Source organism: Schistocerca nitens, chromosome 7, assembly GCF_023898315.1.
Source record: "Schistocerca nitens isolate TAMUIC-IGC-003100 chromosome 7, iqSchNite1.1, whole genome shotgun sequence".
Classification (NCBI taxonomy): domain Eukaryota; kingdom Metazoa; phylum Arthropoda; class Insecta; order Orthoptera; family Acrididae; genus Schistocerca; species Schistocerca nitens.
In genome coordinates, this window is record NC_064620.1 from 11,664,976 (window position 1) to 11,688,421 (window position 23,446).

The 23,446-nt window shown below is 39.0% G+C and overlaps 1 protein-coding gene across 1 annotated transcript in view; it reads left to right on the top strand.

Annotated features, from left to right (window-relative positions):
- Positions 1-19,323: 19,323 nt before the first annotated feature.
- The window catches only part of LOC126195119 (uncharacterized), a 67,708-nt gene continuing 63,585 nt past the window's right edge, over positions 19,324-23,446 (top strand). Inside the window, exons 1-2 of the mRNA XM_049933608.1 lie at positions 19,324-19,430; positions 19,547-19,816. Of these exons, the coding sequence (XP_049789565.1) occupies positions 19,394-19,430; positions 19,547-19,816 (307 nt within the window). The 5' untranslated portion in view covers positions 19,324-19,393. The remainder of the gene's footprint in view (positions 19,431-19,546; positions 19,817-23,446) is intronic.

A 23,446-nucleotide genomic window follows, 5' to 3' on the forward strand; every position in this document is an offset into this window, starting at 1 on the left:
AAACAGAAAATTTAAGAATTACAATAAATTTTGGCACACAAAAGTACATTAAATAAGATTAAATAAAACATAAAATAAAATGACATTACATAACATATGAATTTTGTTACAGAGTAGTCTCATCCCCAATGAAAATAGACAAGTAAAAATAACAACATATTACATTTTAGTGGATTATTCATAAAATGAATATAAATTCTTTGTAGCATATTTCCTAGCTTTAATAAAAAAAGTACTTCATTTCAGTAAAACAATCTTTTCGAAATCAGGTCTGGCAGATAGGATAATGATTTGTAATTACCCACTTACACTAATATTATAATTGGGTCCTGTTATTCATTTTTTTGAATTACATTACTTTTAAACTATGCATAATCAATAGTGTTCAGATCAATATGCACTTAAAACCCACAAAATATACACCAAAACTCCTCAAAATATGCAATTAAAATATGCTCTTACTGCTAGTATATGCCTTTAATTATGCAACTAAAATTCTTTAATTATGCATTTATCATAGATAAATTCTTTAAAATATGCATCTTATTTGGGAAAATTAATGAATAAACATCAAATATTTTCAATAATGGCTATAATTCGATGACTAAAATGACATATATCACAGGTAAATTCTAAAAATTAGAGTTTGTTTGAACTACCAACATTTTTTCCATATTTTCTTCTTGAAAATTATTCCTGTGGTCAGATAATAACATTTTCAATCTTGAAAATGATCGTTCAACATCACATGATTTTGCAGATGAAATCATTTAGATGCCCGGAGTGTTTCTCTCCTTCCCGTAAGTGAGCGATCTTCCGAATTGTAGGCCAACCACGATTTCTACGAAGAACTGCATCCAATTTTCTTCTAAGTCTCTCACTGATCAGACCTGGCAAACTCTTGCTCTGTGTCCTGAGTCCTTCAACGAAAGCCTCTGCCTTCATAACTTCCATGTTACGAGTCTCAAGTTCCTCAATTAGGTCTGGAAGGCCACCCAAGTGCGCTCAGATGAAAGACAGGCTGTGTAACATGCTGGAATTCTTCATGGCGTCCTTGGCTTTTGGAATGGCTAAATTTTTGCTATCTTCAAAGCCCTTTAGGACATGGAACAAGAAAGTAGTAATCTAGTGAATGTCGGTTTCAAGCTGAAAACTGCTGTACAGACAAATAAGCTTAATATTGGAATTCTATATTGTGTTAGTTTTCTTTACTTATTCAATTTATCCAGAACTACATATGCATCCATACCATTTCAACTTTTCTGTGGTTGTCTGCATAATATTTTGCAGCTGAAATCCACATTCCCCACCTTGTCAAGACTGGTCCAGGTGGCAGAGGACAGTCAGGGTGAGCAGCCCTGAAAGCTCTTACTTGACTTGGTGCCTTGATGAAAATCTTCTTTGCCAAAGATATAATGCTTTTGACCTCTGGCACTGTGGCTCTGACCTCTTCACCCACTTGATGGATGCCATGAGCCAGACACGTGAGCTGAATAATTGTAGGGTAAAACACCCGGAGACACTCTGCGGCCTGCGGCACTATACATCACAATGGCCAAAACCTTGTTTTCCCCATGTTTCTGATCTTCACTTCTCCATAGCATGCCCGAAAGAAAATCAAAGGATTTTACAAATTTTGCAAATTTTGTTATTATTTTATTATTGGCTTGGGACATGACGTGAAAAACTAATTATTGCTTCAGGATATGATGCGAAAAACTGCACTCTTATATTACCTATAATTAAAAAAAAAAACTATTCAATATCGGTGAAACTTACACAATTCTTCCTGCACTGTGCATGCAATTGTGGCGTGTGTCGTTTGTTCCACTTCTTTGCACAGTATGAGGTGTTCTTGTCCAGGCTTGTCAGCAGAGAGCTTTCCAACTATGACATGTGCCATATATCAACTGCAAGAATCAGTGGTTTTGTCAACAGGTAGCCAGACTGGAGAATCGCCAGTGTCTTTCCTAATATTCTCCAATGTCTGTAACAGAGAAACTAAATTTAAAAAAATACATATGAACATGTGGACACTATGTAGGAGATATACACATGAAAACAAACTATATCCCTATATTTTGACTATTTTCTCGTGTATATACACTGACCAAAATAACAGTCATTTAATTCACACAAATAATTATATTCCTTAAAAATAAATTTACTTTCTTTTTTGCAGTGAACTTTTTGAGACAGACTGTTGAAAAACTTCACTCACTTTAAATTTAGTTCTTTTTACGTTCAAGTAACAATGTTCATTTTACAAAAATAAACATTCAAATATAATTTAAATTTATTTTCCGAGTTTTTAAAAATTAAATGACTATTACTTTGGCCCATGTATATACCAAATTATATCCATTCACTTTCACATACCTTTTCATAACAATTACCGAGAAACCCTACCTTTTCATATAATGGGTCCACATAGTTCTCGTGAGGAATATCTTTCCTTGTGTATTTTTGCAAGAAGGTCCTTAATCCTTCATTCTCCAGCTTATTCAATGAGATGTTTGCTTTTATTAAAGCCTTGCAAAGATCTTTATTAAACTCATTTTTGTTGTCCATATGCTTTGAAATGAGGAGATCAATGGTTGCTGTGTAGTTTTTAACCATGTCTTGGTTACGTTGTTCTGGTGCTGAGATGTCTTTTTATGCTGACAAAGTTGAAATTTTTTCTCAACCTTGACCTAAAGCGTTGGAGAAGTGAATAAATATCAATAAGTACAAACAATTGTACAAAAATGTAAAAGAACAATGTGTATCTGTGAGATGGTCACTCAAAAAAGTGAATTAAGACTAGAAATAAGTTTATAAAAATTGGAACTTCGTTCCCCTTACAACATTTAACATTTTTTTTTAATTTTCAAGAATGCTGAAGGTAATTCCTAAAGGTTCTTTTCCCTTCCCATTCATACATAAATTATCAAAAAAGAAAAAAAAAGAAAAAAAAGAATTAAACTTATCTCTCTTTCACATAGTTGGCAGAATATTATTTCTCTATTTGTTGTGAAAGCGCAATCACTCCCGATCCATTTCCGTACATTATTGATTTTGGCCTGGGCATATTCGTAATTTGAAGAAGGGAGCAAAGAGTCAATATGAACAGCACGGGAACACACACAAGAATGCTTCATATTCTGAAATGCCAACAATAACTTGTAGGGCATTGCTGGCACACTGCAGAGATCAGGTGAGCAACCTGAACAATGCATTAACTGTGGGTAACAAATACCGAAGCACGTTTCTACTCCAATAATCCATTGTGCAACAATGAACCATGACAAGTCTTTAGCATCCTTATACGAGAGAATACCTAATTGGAGAAACAACAAGACTATGTCCCTCCATAAGCTACCCATGTTTACCTGAAAGGCTTTTATTCTGGTGGCTTGTCCCATATTACCTCATTTTGGAAATTTGTTGGTCTAATATTCTGGGAGGTTATTGGGTTGTCAGGGAACAAAATGAACCTCAATATGACCTCTAATCATCAAAAATATGCATTTTTACGGCCATTTCCTCTAAATATGACAATAACATGCTCAAACGCAAAAAATATGCAAACATGTGCATTTTAAATTTGAATTTAAAGTAGCCTAGTACCTTCAAAATATCATAATTCAAAAAGATACAATACCAGGTACCGTAAAAAAATGATACGCAAAATATGCAAAATCCGAACTCTAGTAATCAATAATGATTATAACTGAATTTTACTGATTTTAATTACTTTCAAATCACTTCTGTTTAAAATGTGTTATCAACAATGATGGTAGCAGAATTTTAGCAATATTAAGAGAATAAAATGATTTTAAATATTCCCACCAATTACAGTGTCTATTTGAGGCATAAGGAATGCATTCTCTAGGTTTATTTCAAGATCACAGTTCCTAAATTACAGTAGTACTGATATTGCCCATATGAATATCAATTCAGGATGTTTTGTAGGATTTTATGCACCATACTTGTAGGTACATCCATTGTTTCGGTAATTTCCCATGCACTGCATGAGAACATCACCGCTCAGTGCCTCCTGTGCTACTGCGGCCACATCTTTGACAGATGCTGCATCATCTGCTTTCCTCCCTCTGCCACACTGCGCTTCAAAAGAACCTGCCTTTTCAAATTTTCTAATTATTTTCTCTGGATCCATAGCAGACATCAGAGTAATGCCTTTTTTCACATGATCGAGTGTCCGGAACTTCTGCAGGGCTACCAAAGCACAGTCACCATTCTTGTAAAAGAGCTTTACCAGCAGTGTGCAATCCTTCATGGAAACAGTCACGTTGGGCGTCTCCAACACGCACTGAGGGACAGCGGTGTGCTGCATGTCTGTTGGTGTGCATATTCTGCTGCTTACAGAGCCATCTAATAGGCAAATTTTCATCCAACATTCTTTTGTTCCATGACATTTACCTCTGCATCAATAATATGCTGTTCAAACCTGACATCATTCTGAGCAGTGATACTCTTTCAACGGAGTACTGAAACTGGAACTTTAATTATGGGCACCCTGTATAAGGATTCTGAAAAAGTTCTGTTAGCTGCATGGCAAGTAGCAATATTTGTTACAGAGATGTGCACCAAGTAATAATTTACTGTAAATACGACTCAGTATTTATAATGACAATATTATGAAGTATCTGGCCTCAGCAGCCAGAGGCTGTGGTCATGCGCATTTGCATGAGTGTGTGTATCTGTATGTTATCTAATTCTGATGAAGGCCTTTTTGGCAGAAAACTTACTTATTTAACAGTCCTTTAGTTGTGCCTAACTGTGACTCAGCATCTCCACTGTATGATGAGTAGCAATCTATCCTTTTCATAATGCTGTCATTATTTCATCCTAGATTTCCCATTGTTTGTCTCAGTATCTGCAGATGTAAAAAATTCTTTGAAAAATGCCATTGCAATGAAGCAAATATGAAGCTACTAACAACAGATGTATAGCAGCTGTATAGTACAACTGAGGAGACAGCAGCTTTCTCATTAATTTACATGATTAAATTTAGATGGCATAAGTGTGAATAGCATTAAGCAGTACAGTAGCCTCTTGACTATCCAGCTCATGACTATCCAGCCTGCATACTATCTGGTCTGCATAATTAATATCATAATAATACTTATGCATGATAAAATGAGGATTAATTTATTGTACATACTGTACTTTTCCAAAGCTTTTGAAAATGGACACCAGTTACAATGCTGTGTGGCCTTACAAAATATAATGTGTGGCTTATGCTTCTAGCACATCTGGAGCCACAGTTATAAGGTATATACTGTATTGTTAGTATCAAATCTACATCTACATTTATATCTACATAGATACTCCACAAGCCACAATATGGTGCATGGCAGAGGGTATCCTGTACCACCACTTGTTGTTTCCTTTCCTGTTCCACTTGCAAATAGAGTGAGGGAAAAATGACTATCTATATTCTTTCATATGAGCCCTAATTTCTTGTATCATATCTTCATGTTCCTTATGCGCAATGTATGTTGGTGGCACTAGAATTTCAGCAGTCAGCTTCAAATGCCGGTTGTCTAAATTTTCTCAACAGTGTTTCTCAAAAAGAACATCACTCCCAACCAGGGATTCTCATTTGAGTTCTCAAAGCATCTCTGTAATACTTGGGTGTTGTTTAAACATACCAGTAACAAATCTAGCAGCTCACCTATGAGTTGCTTCAATGTCTTCCTTCAATCCAACCTGGTACGGATCCCAAACACTCAAGCAGTACTCAAGAAAAGGTCGCACAGTCTTGACATGCTTGTTCCATCTCATATCACGTTGCAGCATATGTGTTCTCCTTTATAGATGAAACCATCTTTCCTAAAATTCTTCCAGTAAACTGAAGTCGACCATTCACATTCCCTACCACAGTTTTGACATACTTGTTACATCTCATATCACGTTGCAGCATTACATCCAGATATTTAAATGACTTGATTGTGTCAAGCAGGACACTAGTAATGCTGTACACAAACATTATAGGTTTGATTTTCCAACTTGTCTGCATTAACTTATGTTTTTCAACATTTAGGGCTAGTTGCTATTCATCACAAATGGAAATTTTATCTAAGACATCTTGTATCTTCCTACAGTCGCTCAACTACGACACCTTACCATACACCATGGCATCATCAGCAAACAACAACAGATTGCTGCCCATCCATTCCCCAAATCATTTGTATATAGAGAGAACAACAGCAGTCCTATCATACTTCCCAGGGGCACTTCTGATGATATCCTTGTCTTCGATGAACACTTGCCATCGAGCTCAACATACTAGGTTCTATTGTTTAAGAAGTCTTTGAGCCACTTACATATCTGTGAAGTTATTCGATATGCTTGTACCTTCATTAGCCTGCAATGGGGCACCATTCAAATGCTTTCCAGAAATCTAGAAATGTGGAATCTGCCTGTTGCCCTTCATCCGTTGTTCACAGTGTATCATGTGAGAAAACCTCAAGCTTAGTTTTGCACAAGTGATGATTTGTAAAACTATGCCAATTCATGGACATAAACTGCTTAGTCTCAAGAAAGTTTGTTATATCTGAAGTGAGAGTATGTTCAAGGATTCTGCAGCAAACAGAAGTTAGGGATACTGGTCTGTAATTTTGTGGCTCCAAGCATTTACCCTTCTTATATACTTGCACTTTTTTCCGGTTGCTTAGGAGTTTGTGCTGGATGAGAGATTCATGATAAATACAAGCTAGGTAAGAGTTCAATGTCATAGAGTACTCTTTGTAAAATTGAACTGAGATTCCATCTGGACCTGGTGATTTATTTGCTCCTAATCTTTCAGTTGTTTCTTTATGCCAGGTATGCTTATTACTATGTCGTCCACAAGGGTGTCTGCCTGATGGTCAAATGATGGTATGTTTGTATGATTCTACTGTGTGAATGATTTGTTGAATGTGGAATTTAAAACTTTGGCTTTCATTTTGCTATCTTCAACTGCCACACCAGACTGGTAAATGAGGGACTGAATGAAAGCCTTAGACCCACTTAGCAGTTTTAAATAATACTAGATTTTTTTTGGGTTCTCTGCCAGATCTTTTGCTGAGGTGTGACAATGGTAGTTGCTGTATGCTTTCTGCATAGATCTTTTCACAGACGCATGAATCTACTAACTTTCAGTTCTTGTCATTTGTGCATTCCCTCTTGAAACAAGAATGCAACAGCCTCTGCTTCCTCAGCATCCACCAAATATCATTATTAAGCCATGGCAGATCTTTTCCATCCTTTACCCATTTACTAAGCACATAACTCTGCAGACCACAATTTCCATCCAATCTGCTTAAACTTCGCCCATAATTCCTCTGCATCCATCTTACTGGATTCTGGGGTAGCAGCCAAAACTATTACTTTGGACTTGTTGCTGTTGTGGTCTTCAGTCCAGTGACTGGTTTGATGCAGCTCTCCATCCTACCCTATAGTGTGAAAGCCTCTTCATTTCCGAGTAACTACTGCAACCTACATCCTTCAGAATGTGCTTAGTGTATTCATCTCTTGGTCTCCCTCTACGACTTCTACCATCCTTGCTTCCCCCCCAATACTAAATTGGTGATCCCTTGATGCCTCAGAACGTGTCCTACTAACCAATCCCATTTCCTAGTTAAGTTGTGCCACAAATTCCTTTTCTCCCCATTGTATCCAGTATCTCCTCATTAGTTACATGATATACCCATCTAATCTTCATCATTCTTCTGTAGCACCATATTTTGAAAGCTTCTGTACTGTTCCCATCTACACTACTTATCATCCATGTTTCACTTCCATACATGGCTACACTCCATACAAGGACTTTCAGAAATGACTTTCTGATACTTATAATCTACTCATTGTTAACAAATTTCTCTTCTTCGGAAACGTTTTCCTTGCCATTGAAAGCCTACCTATTATATCCTCTCTACTTCAATCATCATCAGTTATTTTTCTCCCCAAATTTTTCCATGTTCTGCTTAATAGGTCAGGTGTCTACTACTACACACAAAGTGGCTACATGGGTAGCAGGGGCTGTGTGGATGGGACTGGGCGGTTTTGTAGGTTAGAGGGTCTCAGGAAACCACAGAAAAAGTGTGCATCTAAAAGGGGGCAGATAAAACACAGTAAGGTAGTTGTAGAAATCATCAGTATTGTAGCTGTAAATTATTGTAGCTGTGTTGGGAAAGTACCAGAGCTCCAAGCTCTAATAGAAAGCACTGAAACTCAAACAATTATAGGTACAGAAAGCTGGCTAAATCCAGAAATAAGTTCAGCCAAAATCTTTTCCAATTACCTAACAGTGTTCAGGAAGGATAGATTCAATACAGTTGGTGGTGGAGTATTTATTGCTGTAAGAAGTAGTTTACCTTGTAGTGAAATTGAAGTAGATAGTTCCTGCAAATGAGTGTGGGAAGAGGTTATACTTGACAATCAGACTAAACTATTAATTCAATCATTTTACCGAACCCCAACTCAGAAGATACAGTTTCCCAAACTCATACGGGACTTGGTAGATTCATCTGCCGTGAGTAATGAGTATGATGGGCTAACATCTATTAGGCGCACTATGAATGTAGTGGTGTGGACATGTTGGGAATGTGGGTCTCACGTGTCTCAGCGTGCAAGGGATAAGTCCCTGCAGGTGCACTATCCTCTGTGCCCTCGGTGGCTCAGATGGCTAGAGCGTCTGCCATGTAAGCAGGAGATCCCGAGTTCGAGTCCTGGTCAGGGCACACATTTTCAACATGTCCCCAATGAAGTATATCAAATGCCGGTTTGCAGCTAGGGTGTCCATTTAATTATCATTTCAAATCTAGCAAAGCTGCATGGTCATCAACGGTAACTGTTCTTTCGGGAACAGATACTACCGTCATATATACCTAGCATAAATGGTTGAGAAAGCATACTTGACGTCTTAGGAACAAATAATCCTGGACAAATAATGAGTATCGTGGCAAATACAGGGATTAGTGACCACAAGGCAATTGCTGCTAGACTGAATACTGTAACAGCTACAATCATCAAAAAGAAACTCAAATTACATCTATTTAAAAAAGCTTATAAAAATGCTCTTAGCACTTTTTTAAGAAACAGTCTCCACTCCTTCTGATCTGATCACGTAAGCATAGAAAAGATGTGGAATGATTTTAAAGAGATAGTATTGATGGCAATTGAGGGATATATACCATACAAATTAATAAGTGATGGTACTGATCCCCCATGGTACACAAAATGGGTCAGATTGCTGTTGCAGAAGCAACAAAAGAAGCATGTCAAATTTAAAAGAACCCAAAGTCCCCAAGATTGGCAAAGTTTTGCAGAAGTTTGAAACATAGGGTGTACTTCAATGAGAGATGTTTTTAATCATTTCCACAGTGAAACTCTGTTTTGGAATCTGGCAGAAAACCCAAAAAGATTCTGGTCAAACATAAAGCACACAAGTGGCAAGACACAATTTTTGTAGATGTATTTCTATGTTATTTATGTACTTTTACGCATTTTTTTCCACCACCATGGATACTTGATCCTTCCATCTGCGCCAATACAGAAGAGTTTCCTCATCTCTAGCCAGAACCCAGTCCCACATAATGTTCGTGAGTTGTTGCTTGGCTCATGGGATTTCCCCCCCCCCCCCCCCCCCCACCCCCCACCCCAACTGGTCCTAACATCAAATTACCCATCTCCAACTGCCACCCTTCCCCTTCCTTCCACAACAACCTCCATCTTTTCAGATTCTGTCTTTCCTTAACTCTCACCAACACAGTCCTGCAAAACCATATCAATCAAACTCAAACATTTGTGCAGTATCTCCTCTCCATCTGCAAAGTTCTCCTGCTATGCAATCCAAAATTCCTGGATTCCATATCACACATTGAAATCTTGCCCTCCAGGAGTCAGAGGGATATGTACAACACCACGTCATAAAACTCTCTACCCTGTTCACTTCTCATTCCTGCCTTCGACTACGATCATCCACTACCTGTACAACAACCCCCAAACCTCCCCCCACATCCTCTCATAGCTGACAAACCCTGTCTCACAGAACTGCTACATTTACCCTACCCTAAAAAACTCCTTCCTGCACAATCAGCCTTTAACAGAATTCTCACTTTTTGCCCCATTCCCAAATTCAGTTATGCAGGACTTGTTAAAGATCTTCTCTCCTCCTCCTGGTGCCTAAAGTGGAAACATTTTTTCAACACCAATGCCACCAATCACACACAACCAAAGACCAATGCTCAACCCTGCATGACTCAGTTCACTCCTCCATTCAACTGTGTTCGTACCCCACTGCCCCCAAAGCACCCCCTGTTAACTTTCCGAATTTATTAATCTCAAATTTTCTTTGCCATCATTCCACAAATCTGTCTATATGCAAACTAATCATACATCTGCAGAAATAACTGGAATCAACCACCAAAAAAGCAGTTTGACCTTGTAATCCTACCTGCTGACAAAGGCTCTGTCAATGTTGATTTGGACTGCAATGATTACCTGGCACAAAGACTTGGCCAAATGTCAGATTCATCTACGTACAAACCCTGCCACAATGATCTTATTCCAGAAATACAGCAGGATCTCCAGTCTCTGCTCAAATCCTTATGCCCATCCCAGAACCTCTCCTCAGAGTCCATCTCGCTTCTCATTCCCACCATTCATCACACTCCTACCATCTACATCCTTCCTGAAGTCCATAAACTCGACCACCCAGGATGCTCCATTGAGGTGTATTGCTGTGCTGCCACTGAGAGAATCTCTGCTCCCGTAACCAACAACTTCAACCTATTACCCGCAACCTACAATGTACAAGATACCAACTATTTCCTCCACCAACACTGTTAGATTGTTTGCAGATGATGCTGTCATTTGTTTGTTGTTGTTGTGGTCTTCAGTCCTGAGACTGGTTTGATGCAGCACTCCATGCTACTCTATCCTGTGCAAGCTTCTTCATCTCCCAGTACCTACTGCAACCTACATCCTTCTGAATCTGCTTAGTGTATTCATCTCTTGGTCTCCCTCTACGATTTTTACCCTCCACGCTGCCCTCCAATACTAAATTGGTGATCCCTTGATGCCTCAGAACATGTCCTACCAACCGATCCCGTCTTCTGGTCAAGTTGTGCCACAAACTTCTCTTCTCCCCAATCCTATTCAGTACTTCCTCATTAGTTATGTGATCTACCCATCTAATCTTCAGCATTATTCTGTAGCACCACATTTCGAAAGCTTCTATTCTCTTCTTGTCCAAACTATTTATCGTCCATGTTTCACTTCCATACATGGCTACACTCCATACAAATACTTTCAGAAATGACTTCCTGACACTTAAATCTATACTCGATGTTAACAAATTTCTCTTCTTCAGAAACGCTTTCCTTGCCATTGCCAGTCTACATTTTATATCCTCTCTACTTCGACCATCATCAGTTATTTTGCTCCCCAAATAGCAAAACTTCTTTACTACTTTAAGTGTCTCATTTCCTAATCTAATTCCCTCAGCATCACCCGACTTAATTCGACTAAATTCCATTATCCTCGTTTTGCTTTTGTTGATGTTCATCTTATATCCTCCTTTCAAGACACTGTCTATTCCATTCAACTGCTCTTCCAAGTCCTTTGCTGTCTCTGACAGAATTACAATGTCATCGGCGAACCTCAAAGTTTTTATTTCTTCTCCATGGATTTTAATACCTACTCCGAATTTTTCTTTTGTTTCCTTTACTGCTTGCTCAATATACAGATTGAATAACATCGGGGAGAGGCTACAACCCTGTCTTACTCCCTTCCCAACCACTGCTTCCCTTTCATGTCCCTCGACTCTTATAACTGCCATCTGGTTTCTGTACAAATTGTAAATAGCCTTTCGCTCCCTGTATTTTACCCCTGCCACCTTTAGAATTTGAAAGAGAGCATTCCAGTCAACATTGTCAAAAGCTTTCTCTAAGTCTACAAATGCTAGAAACGTAGGTTTGCCTTTCCTTAATCTTTCTTCTAAGATAAGTCGTAAGGTCAGTATTGCCTCACGTATTCCAGTGTTTCTACGGAATCCAAACTGATCTTCCCCGAGGTTGGCTTCTATTAGTTTTTCCATTTGTCTGTAAAGAATTTGTGTTAGTATTTTGCAGCTGTGACTTATTAAACTGATGGTTCGGTAATTTTCACATCTGTCAACACCTGCTTTCTTTGGGATTGGAATTATTATATTCTTCTTGAAGTCTGAGGGTATTTCGCCTGTTTCATACATCTTGCTCACCAGATGGTAGAGTTTTGTCAGGACTGGCTCTCCCAAGGCCGTCAGTAGTTCCAATACAAGGTTGTCTACTCGGGGGGCCTTGTTTCGACTCAGGTCTTTCAGTACTCTGTCAAACTCTTCCCGCAGTATCGTATCTCCCATTTCATCTTCATTTACATCCTCTTCCATTTCCATAATATTGTCCTCAAGTACATCGCCCTTGTATAGACCCTCTATATACTCCTTCCACCTTTCTGCTTTCCTTCCTTGCTTAGAACTGGGTTTCCATCTGAGCTCTTGATATTCATACAAGTCGTTCTCTTCTCTCCAAAGGTCTCTTTAATTTTCCTGTAGGCAGTATCTATCTTACCCCTAGTGAGATAAGCCTCTACATCCTTACATTTGTCCTCTAGCCATCCCTGCTTAGCCATTTTGCACTTCCTGTCGATCTCATTTTTGAGACGTTTGTATTCCTTTTTGCCTGCTTCATTTACTGCATTTTTATGTTTTCTCCTTTCATCAATTAAATTCAGTATTTCTTCTGTTACCCAAGTATTTCTACTAGACCTCGTCTTTTTACCTACTTGATCCTCTGCTGCCTTCACTACTTCATCCCTCAGAGCTACCCATTCTTCTTCTACTGTATTTCTTTCCCCCATTCCTGTCAATTGTTCCCTTATGCTCTCCCTGCAACTCTGTACAACCTCTGGTTCATTCAGTTTATTCAGGTCCCATCTCATTAAATTCCCACCTTTTTGCAGTTTCTTCAGTTTTAATCTACAGGTCATAACCAATAGATTGTGGTCAGAATCCACATCTGCCCCTGGAAATGTCTTACAATTTAAAACCTGGTTCCTAAATCTCTGTCTTACCATTATATAATCTATCTGATACCTTTTAGTATCTCCAGGGTTCTTCCATGTATACAACCTTCTTTCATGATTCTTAAACAAAGTGTTAGCTATGATTAAGTTATGCTTTGTGCAAAATTCTACCAGGCGGCTTCCTCTTTCATTTCTTAGCCCCAATCCATATTCACCTACTATGTTTCCTTCTCTCCCTTTTCCTACACTCGAATTCCAGTCACCCAGGACTATTAAATTTTCGTCTCCCTTCACTATCTGAATAATTTCTTTTATTTCATCATACATTTCTTCAATTTCTTAGTCATCTGCAGAGCTAGTTGGCATATAAACTTGTACTACTGTAGTAGGTGTGGGCTTCGTATCTATCTTGGCCACAATAATGCGTTCACTATGCTGTTTGTAGTAGCTTACCCGCATTCCTATGTTCCTATTCATTATTAAACCTACTCCTGCATTACCCCTATTTGATTTTGTGTTTATAACCCTGTAGTCACCTGACCAGAAGTCTTGTTCCTCCTGCCACCGAACTTCACTAATTCCCACTATATCTAACTTGAACCTATCCATTTCCCTTTTTAAATTTTCTAACCTACCTGCCCGATTAAGGGATCTGACATTCCACGCTCCGACCCGTAGAACGCCAGTTTTCTTTCTCCTGATAACAACAACCTCTTGAGTAGTCCCCGCCCGGAGATCCAAATGGGGGACTATTTTACCTGAATATTTTACCCAAGAGGACGCCATCATCATTTAATCATACAGTAAAGCTGCAAGTCCTCGGGAAAAATTACGGCTGTAGTTTCCCCTTGCTTTCAGCCGTTCGCAGTACCAGCACAGCAAGGCCGTTTTGGTTATTGTTACAAGGCCAGATAAGTCAATCATCCAGACTGTTGCCCCTGCAACTACTGAAAAGGCTGCTGCCCCTCTTCAGGAACCACACGTTTGTCTGGCCTCTCAACAGATACCCCCCGTTGTGGTTGCACCTACGGTACGGCTATCTGTATCGCTGAGGCACGCAAGCCTCCCCACCAACAGCAAGGTCCATGGTTCATGGGGGGGATGCTGTCATTCACCATCTTGTAAAGTTATCAGATGACCAAAATGAATTGCAAAATGATTTAGATAAGATATCTGTGTGGTGCAAAAAGTGGCAATTGACCCTGAATAAAGAAAGTGTGAAGTTATTCAGATGAGTACTAAAAGAAATCCGCTAAATTTCAATTACGTGATAAGTCATACAAATCTCAAAGCTGTAAATTCAACTAAATACTTAGGAATTACAATTACAAATTACCTAAATTGGAACGATCACACAGATAATGTTGTGGGGCAAACCAAAGACTGCAATTCATTAGCAGAACACAGGTCTACTAAAGAGACTGCTTACATCACACTTGTCTGTCATATTCTTGAGTGTTGCTGTGTGGTGTGGGATCCGCATCAGGTGGGACTGATGGATGACATTGAAAAAGTTCGAAGAAGGGCAGCTCGTTTTGTACTATCATGAAATAGGGGAGATAGTGCCACAGACACGACACATGAATTGGAGTGGCAATCATTAAAACAAAGGCGTTTTTTGCTGTGACAGGATCTTCTCATGAAATTTCAATCACCAGTTTTCTCCTCCAATTGCAAAAACATTCTGTTGGCACCCACCTACATAGGGAGAAATGGTCATTATGATAAAATAGGAGAAATCAGGGCTCACATATAAAAATTTCAGTGCTAATTTTCCCCCCTCATGATTCAAGAGTGGAATGGCAGACAGATAGCTTGAAGGTGGTTCATTGAACCCTCTGCCAGGCACTTTATTGTAAATAGCAGAGTAATCACGTAGCCGCAGTAGATGTGTCTGTCTGCATGAATGGCCACCGACGAACTGCGGTCAAGAAACAATTGGACCACCCAGTTGCTGACCACGCCCCCCAACACGACATTCTTCATGTGAATGACTGCTTCACACCCTTTGCCATATGGATCCTTAGCACTAACACCAGCTTTTATGAACCGCACAGGTGGAAATGCTCCCTGCAATATATCCACAGTCCCATAAACTTCCTGGTCTCAACTTTAGTTACTCATTGTCCTCACCCATCCACCCCCTTTCCTGCTCCCATTACAGCACTACACAGCACTCTGTTCCTCCAACGCATGCAGTCTTTTTTCTTCTCTCCTCCCTTCCCCCTCCCCCCCCCACACATCTCCCCTGCCCACCGTCTAACCTGCCGACTGCACCTAGCTGTCCTACCCTCCCTTGACCTCGTCCTTGCACACTCCCCAATAACACTTCACTGTCTCCCACCCCTACCCTACTATCCTTCCCCCTCCCTGCCCCAGCCTCCTCCTTACCCTCACCCAGTTGCCTCTCCCATCATGCACTGGTGCTGCTGCTGCTCGCAGTGTGGCTTCAGTTGCCACAGACTGCAGTCATGTGTGCGCGAGTTGCTGAGTGTGTGCACACGCCTGTTGTCTAATTTTGACAAAGACCTTGTTGGCCGAAAGCTTATTTTGTGACTGTCTTTTTGTTGTGGCTGTCTGTGACTCAGTATCTCTGCTATATGGAGAGTAGAAACTATCCTTTCATAATAGCATTACATTCCATCCTGGATTTTCCATTGTTTGACACAATTATGTGAGCATTTTATATATCTTACAAACACTTATTTTCTATGAATGATTGATTGCAGACAATATTACAACTGGCATTTTACTGGTGTAAGTTCACATTAATGCTTAAAATAGCAGAATGAACAGATGCACACATTTTTATCCCCATGCTGTAAATAAATAATGAAATTTACATTTTTCATTATGATGTACATTAAAATACAAAATTTTTATCTTTGTTACATAAGTAAATTAAGTGAATACTTAATAGTGTAGAATAAATGGTAATACACATTTTACCATATGATATAAATAAATTAACATTTTATCACTATAATTTATATTAGAAGTACACAATTTTGTCTTCATGATGTAAGTAAATATTTTCTTTCCTCTATTTTTACTCAAAAGGATGCTTTATTACTCTAGGAATTCACTCATTTTATAATAAGATTGTTGTCTGAGGAATGTTTCTAGTTTCCTTATGAAAACCTGCATGTCATCAATTTCCTATTTTATACTGATGGGAAGCATGTTATATAGTTTTATTCCTGACTCAGTTACTCCGCTATGGACTTTTGTCAGAGTTGCACAGCCTTGGTGGAAATTTTTCCCATCTTATGAATGTCATAGTTTTTCTAGAATAAGTCCTTCTTGCTGGCTACAAACATCAGCAGTGAGTATATACACTGAAGTGCCAGAAACCTGGTATAGGCATGCATATTCAAATACAGAGATATGTAAACGGGCAGAATATGGCACTGCAGTTGGCAATGCCTATATAAGACAGCAAGTGTTTAGCATGGTTGTTGGGTTGGTTACTACTGTTACAATGGCAGACGATCAAGGTTTAAGTGAGTTTGAATGTGGTGTTATAGTTGGCACACGAGTGATGGGACACAGCATCTCCTGGGTAGCCAAGAGATGGGGAGTTTCCCATACAACTATTTCATGAGTGTACTGTGAATATCAGGAATCTAGTAAAACATCAAATCCTCACCATCGTTATGGTCAGAAAAAGATCCTGCAAGAAAGGGATCAACAATGACTGAAGAGAATCATTTAGCATGACAGAAGTGCGACCCTTCCACAAATTGCTGCAGATTTCAATGGTGGGCCATCAGCAATTGTCATCGTGTGAACCATTCAACGAAACATCATTGATATGGGCTTTCGGAGTTGAAGACCCACTCATGTACCCTCGATGACTGCATGACACAAAGCTTCATGCCTCACCTGCGCCTGTCAACACTGACGATGTACTATAGATGACTGGAAACATATTGCCTGGTCGGATGAGTCTCATTTCAAATTGTATTGAGTGAATGGACATGTATGGAGACAACCTCATGAATCCATGGACCCTACATGTCAGCAGGGAACTGTTCAAGCTGATGGAGGCACTGTAATGGTGTCGGGGCATGTGCAGTTGGAGTGATATTAGACCCCTGATATGTCAAGATACGACTTTGACAGGTGACAAGTATGTAAGCATCCTGTCGAATCACCTGCATCCTTTCATATCCAATGCACATCCCGACGGACTTGGGCAAATCCAGCAGGACAATGCGACATCCCACACATCCAGAATTGCTACAGAGTGGCTCCAGGAACACACTTCTGAGTTTAAACATTTCTGCTGGGCACCAAACTCCCCAGACATGAACATTATTGAACATACCTGGGATGCCTTGCGACATGCTGTTCAGAAGAGATCTCCACCCCCTCCTACTCTTAAGGATTTATTGATAGCCCTGCAGATTTATGTGGTCAGTTTCCTCCAGCACAACTTCAGACATTCCACTTCATGTTGTGGCACTTCTGTATGCTTGTGGGGACTGTACACAATATTTGGCAGGTGTACCAGTTTCTTTGGCCCTTCAGTGTATATAGATTTTTAACAGTAAATATCCTGAGAGTCTTAAAGAGACCTCTGCAGGGTGTTCTGTTAGAGATCCCACATATCAGCTTCACTGCTCATTTTTGTAGTTTGAAGACTCTTTCAACCCCTGCAGCATTTCCCAGAAGAAAATACCATAAGAGAGTACAGAATGGAAATGTGCAAAATACGGTAAATGCAATATTTCTCTGTTAACACGGTGAGAAACAGCTCTCAGGGCAAAACACGCTATGCTAAGTTTTTTTGACCAGCTGAACAATTTGCTCTGTCCATGTTGGCTGGATGTCTATCTAGATGGCTAGGAATTTTTTATGTGTGGTTTTATAAATTTTCTGGTTGTTGATCTCCATTTCAGGAACTTAGTGTTATTTACTGTCTGAAACTGTATAATTGTAGTTTTTGAACCGTTTGTGTACTTGGTTAGTGACTGTCAGGGCTGTATCCAGCACTATGGAGTTTGGAACCTTGATCAGAATACTCATATCATCTGAAAACACGACTATTTTTGCTCTGTCATTAATTGTAAGTGGTAGAACATTAATGTAGATCAGGAAAATCAGTGGCCCAAGGATTGAGCCCTGGAGGACCCCAGATTTGATTTAGTAGCTCTATGGCTTCTGTGGGAGACTGCTTATTATAGTTCATTATTCTTTCAGCTACAGTGAGAAAAAAGCTATTAAAATCTGAGGCTGCAACTTTTTGATTATTCTTGTCTGAACCACTACCAGAGGATTGTGGAGCCCCTGCTTGTTCAGATTTTATGTTCCTATTGGTCTCACTTTTTGTGATGTTCCATGTGGTTTTTACTTTATTGTTTGACTTGCTGATTTTTTCTGCATAATGCACTTGTTTGTCCTTCCTGATTACATATATTAGAATTTTACAGTATTTTTTGCAATGTGTTTCACTGCAAAGTTTTTACTAGCCCTTTGTTCTGTATACAGGTCTCCCTTTTTAGCATATGATATTTTGATGCTAGCTGTTATCCACTCTTTCCTTCGACGACAGACTGATTTTCTTTTAATTTACCTTTGGGGGGAAGAAGGATTCAAACTGTTTGGGAAAGAAGTCCAGGAACAAACTGAATTTCTCATTTATTGTAACTGCCTGGTACACTTTCTCCCATTGTTCATAGTATGAACTGTTTCTAAACAAGCTAGTAGATTCCATATTTATTATTCTAATGTGTTTAACCTGGGTGTGATTACTTACTGTTTTCTACTGCTGAGTTTTAAGGTTGTCAACTTAGCATTGTGACCAGACAGATCATTTATTATAGCTTGTGTTTTTACACCATTGTAATTTGTGGGGTCTAGGAACAGATTATCAATCAAGGTCTTGTTGTGCCCATATACTCATGTTGGGAATGAAACCATCAGGAGTTGGTTGAAAGTTGAGAAGAATCATTCCAGTTGTTTATGACTGTTACTATTTGAAAGTAAATTAATGTCAAAATTGCCACTGTTATTCCTATAAAATTTTGTAAGAACTAATGCTAGCTGTGAGAAGAACTTTTTAATGTTTCCCATGGGTGCCATGTAAACTGCAATTATTATGAGGAACTGAGTTTCCAGTTCTAATTTGACAGCACAGCATTCAAAATGTTGAACTTTCCCCATCTTCTAGTCTAAAAAAGGCTTTCTTCGAGTGTTAACTTCTACAGGAATATGATGCAGTGGCAAACAATCATAATTTATCTTTTTTGTATTGGGAGATACAACATTTTTTATAACTTCTCTTGCATCTGACATGAGAGAATTACATGTGATGGTTTCAGCCAATTTTTGAGTTATGAACTTTCTCCCAAGGCCATTCAAATGTATTGTTTGTAAGTAACATAATTGTCCTTAACTTTCATAATGATAAACAAAATTATTTCCAACATTAAGTTAAAAATATTTTTGTGACAATTTAATGCAACATTGAAATTATTGTACACAACAGGTAAAATGTTATACCAGACCATCATCTTTGCACTATTAGTGAGCTCTGGAGCTGAGTGGGTACAAATATCCACATTTAATCCTATTTTATATGAAGAAAATAGAGAAATGGAACATGAGGAACAACTGTCACTCCAGAACACTTTTAATCAGACTATAATGGCAAAGGACATGCAAAAAGTGGAGAAGGGGCTGTTCGGAGGGCTCAGTGATGAAGAGAACCTGCAAAGTGATTCTGAAATTCTATCACCAGAGAATGTTTCAGACCTGGGTAAGACAACAGCACCATAAATTACAATTCCTTAATGAGACCATACTATTTCTTGTTTGATTAGAAAAATCAGGCTTACGCTATACTTTATCAATAAAAAAATCACCAAATAAAATGTAAACAAGAAAGTAAGTGCTAGTATCATCTTGTCCACTCAATACTAAATGAACATACAGCTTTGTTCACAGTGTTGGCTCAATGCTGGAGCACTGAAATGGGAGGAGATCCATTTATGTAGACAGTTTGATGCCATCAGATATTTACTCAACTGGTGGCACACTTGCCATAGATCAGTTCCCATTGTACAGACAACAGAAACAAATTAGACTACAATGAACACAATAATGCTGACACTGGCATGCTGAGAGGCAATATTTCATGTTTAAAGATGAGTCTCATTTGAGTCTGATCTACAGTAATGGCTACATACATACCAGCTGCTACTGTAGTGATTTAAATCTGTCAGCATTTATTGTTGTGTGTGATGAGCGAGATGGTACAGTGGTTAAGATATGGGTCTCATATTCAGGAGGAGCAATATTTAAATCACTGTCCAATTATTCAGATTGAGGTTTGTCATAGTTCTCCTAAATCATCTAAGGTCAATGATGGGGCATTTTCTTTCAACTAATGTGGCCCATTTTGTTCCCCATCCTTGTATTGACTGGTCACATCCTCCCATGTGGATTCAATGGAATATTAAACCATAATCTTCGTTTATTTGTATTGTTGAGTTGTATGGTGGACAGCCCGACTGGTTAGCTGTGCGGTCTAACGCACTGCTTTCCAGGCAGGAAGGTGTTCCGGTCCCCGGCAAGAATCTGCCCGGCAGATTAGTGTTGAGGTCCAGTGTGCCGGCCCATCTATGGATGGTTTTTAAGGCAGTTTTCCATCTGCCTCAGTGAATGTGGGCTGGTTCCCCTTATTCCGCCTCAGTTACACTATGTCGGCGATTGCTGTGCAAACACTGTCTCCACATACGCATACACAATAATTACTCTACCATGCAAACACTTGAGGTTACACTCATCTCGTGTGAGACATTCCCGGGGGGCAGGGGGGCGGGAGGGGGGGGGGGGTCCACTGGGGGCCGAGCAGCACAATAATCCTGGGTTCCATGTGGGGTGGCGGTGGGCTGAGTAGACTGCTGTAGCCTGTTGTGGGGTTCTGGACCACTGGGGGCTATGGCAGGGACGAGTTTCTAGGTCCCCAGTTCAATACAATACAATACAATATAATCGTGGAAAAATTTGGCTCTTTTAGATAGTCACTGTTGAAACTCCCTTTATAATTCTCAACAACATATCATTATTTCACTGATCCAGGTCACATCTCCTTCATTTCCTACCTTTCTGCAATATTTTCAGTTTTAATGTGCAGTTCATAACCAAAAAATTATGCTCAGAGTTCATATCAGCCACTGGAAATAATTTGCAATTTAAATCTGGTTTCTCAGTCTCTGTCATGTAATCTATATAAAATCTTCTAGTTTCTCCAGGTCTCTTCCATATATATATAACTTTATTTCATGATTCTTGAATGTAGTATTAGCAATGGCTGTATTATGCTTTGTGAAAAATTCTATGAGGCAGCTTACCTTCGGTTATTTTTCCTCCTATTGAATTCCAGACTCCCATCACAGTCACATTTTTAACTCCCTTAACTATCTGGTATTTTATTTGATCTCACCAAACATTCTTTCAACCTCTTCCTCATCTGATGAACTAATTGATACATAAACTTTTACTATTGTGGTAGGTGTTGGCTTCGTGTCTCTCTTGGCAATGATAATGTATTCACTATGTTGCTTAGAGGAGCTTACTCACACTGCTATTTTCTTATTCATTATTAGACCTATTTCTGCTTTACCCCCATGTGATTTTGTATTTATTACCCTTTACTCACCTGCTCTTCCTCCCACTACACTTCAGTAATTACCACTTCAACCTAGCTGTTCCCCTTTTTAAATTATCTAACATATCTATGACTTCCGGCCAGGTGAATACAGGGTTAAAAATACAAAATCAAATACAAGTAATGCAGGAGTATTTTTACTAACGAATAGAAAATTAGGAATGCTGATAAACTACTACAAACAGCATAGTGAATGCATTATTGTAGCCAAGATAGACACAAAGTCCACACCTGCCATAATAGTACAAGTTTATATGCCAACTAGTTCCACAGATGATGAAGAGGTTGAAGAAACATATGAAGTGATAAAAGAAATTATTCGGATAGTTAAGGGAGACAAAAATTTAATAGTCATGGGGGACTGGAATTTGATAGCAGGAAAAGGAAGAGAAGGAAAAGTAGTAGGTCGATATGGACTGGGGGTAAGGAATGAGAGAGGAAGCCACCTGGTTGAATATTGCACAGAGCATAACTTAATCATAGCTAACAATTGGCTTAAAAATCATGAAAGAATGCTGTATACATGGAAGAGGCCTAGAGACACGGGAAGGTTTAGGATAGATTATATAATGGTAAGGCAGAGATTTAGGAACCAGGTTTTAAATTGTAATACATTTCCAGGGGCAGATGTGGACTCTGACCACAATTTATTGGTTATGAACTACAGATTATCAAAAGGTGGGAGTTTAAGAAGATGGGATCTGGATAAACTGAAAGAACCAGAGGTTGAAGAGAGTTTCAGAGAGAGTATTAGGGAATGATTAACAAGAACAAGGGAAGGAAATACAATAGAAGAAGAATGGGTAGCTTTGAGAGATGAAATAGTGAAGGCAGCACAGGATAATGTAGGTAAAAAGCTGAGGGCTAATAGAAATTCTTGGATAACAAAAGAGATATTGAATTTAATTGATGAAAGGAGGAAACATAAAAATGTAGTAAATGAAGTAGGCAAAAAGGAATACAAACATCTCAAAAATGAGATCAACAGGAAGTGCAAAATGGCTAAGCAGTAATGGCTAGAGGACAAATGTAAGGATGTAGAAGCATATATCACTAGGGGTAAGATTGATACTGCCTAAAGGAAAATTAAAGAAACCTTAGGAGAAAAGAGAACCACCTGTACAAATACCAAGTGCTGAGATGGAAAACCACTCCTAAGCAAAGAAGGGGAAAGCAGAAAGGTGGAAGGAGTACATAGAGGGTCTATACAAGGGTGATGTACTCGAGGGCAGTATTATCGAAATGGAAGAGGACATAGATGAAGATAAGAAGGGAAATATGATACTCTGTGAAGAATTTGACAAATCACTGAAAGACTTAAGTTGAAACAAGGCCCAGGGAGTAGACAACATTCCGTCAGAGCTGCAGATAGCCTTGGGAGAGCCAGCCATGACAAAACTCTTCCATCTGGTGAGCAAGATGTATGAGACAGCCGAAATATCCTCGAACTTCAAGAATATAATAATTCCAATTCCAAAGAAAGCAAATACTAACAGATGTGAAAATTACCAAACTATCAGTTTAATAAGTCATAGTTGCAAAATACTAACACAAATTCTTCACAGAAAAATGAACAAACTGGTAGAAGCCGACTTCGGGGAAATCAGTTGGGATTGAGGAGAAACAGAGGAACACATGAGGCAATACTGACCCTACACCTTCCCATAGAAGATAGGTTAAGGAAAGGCAAACATTCATTTATAGTATTTGTAGACT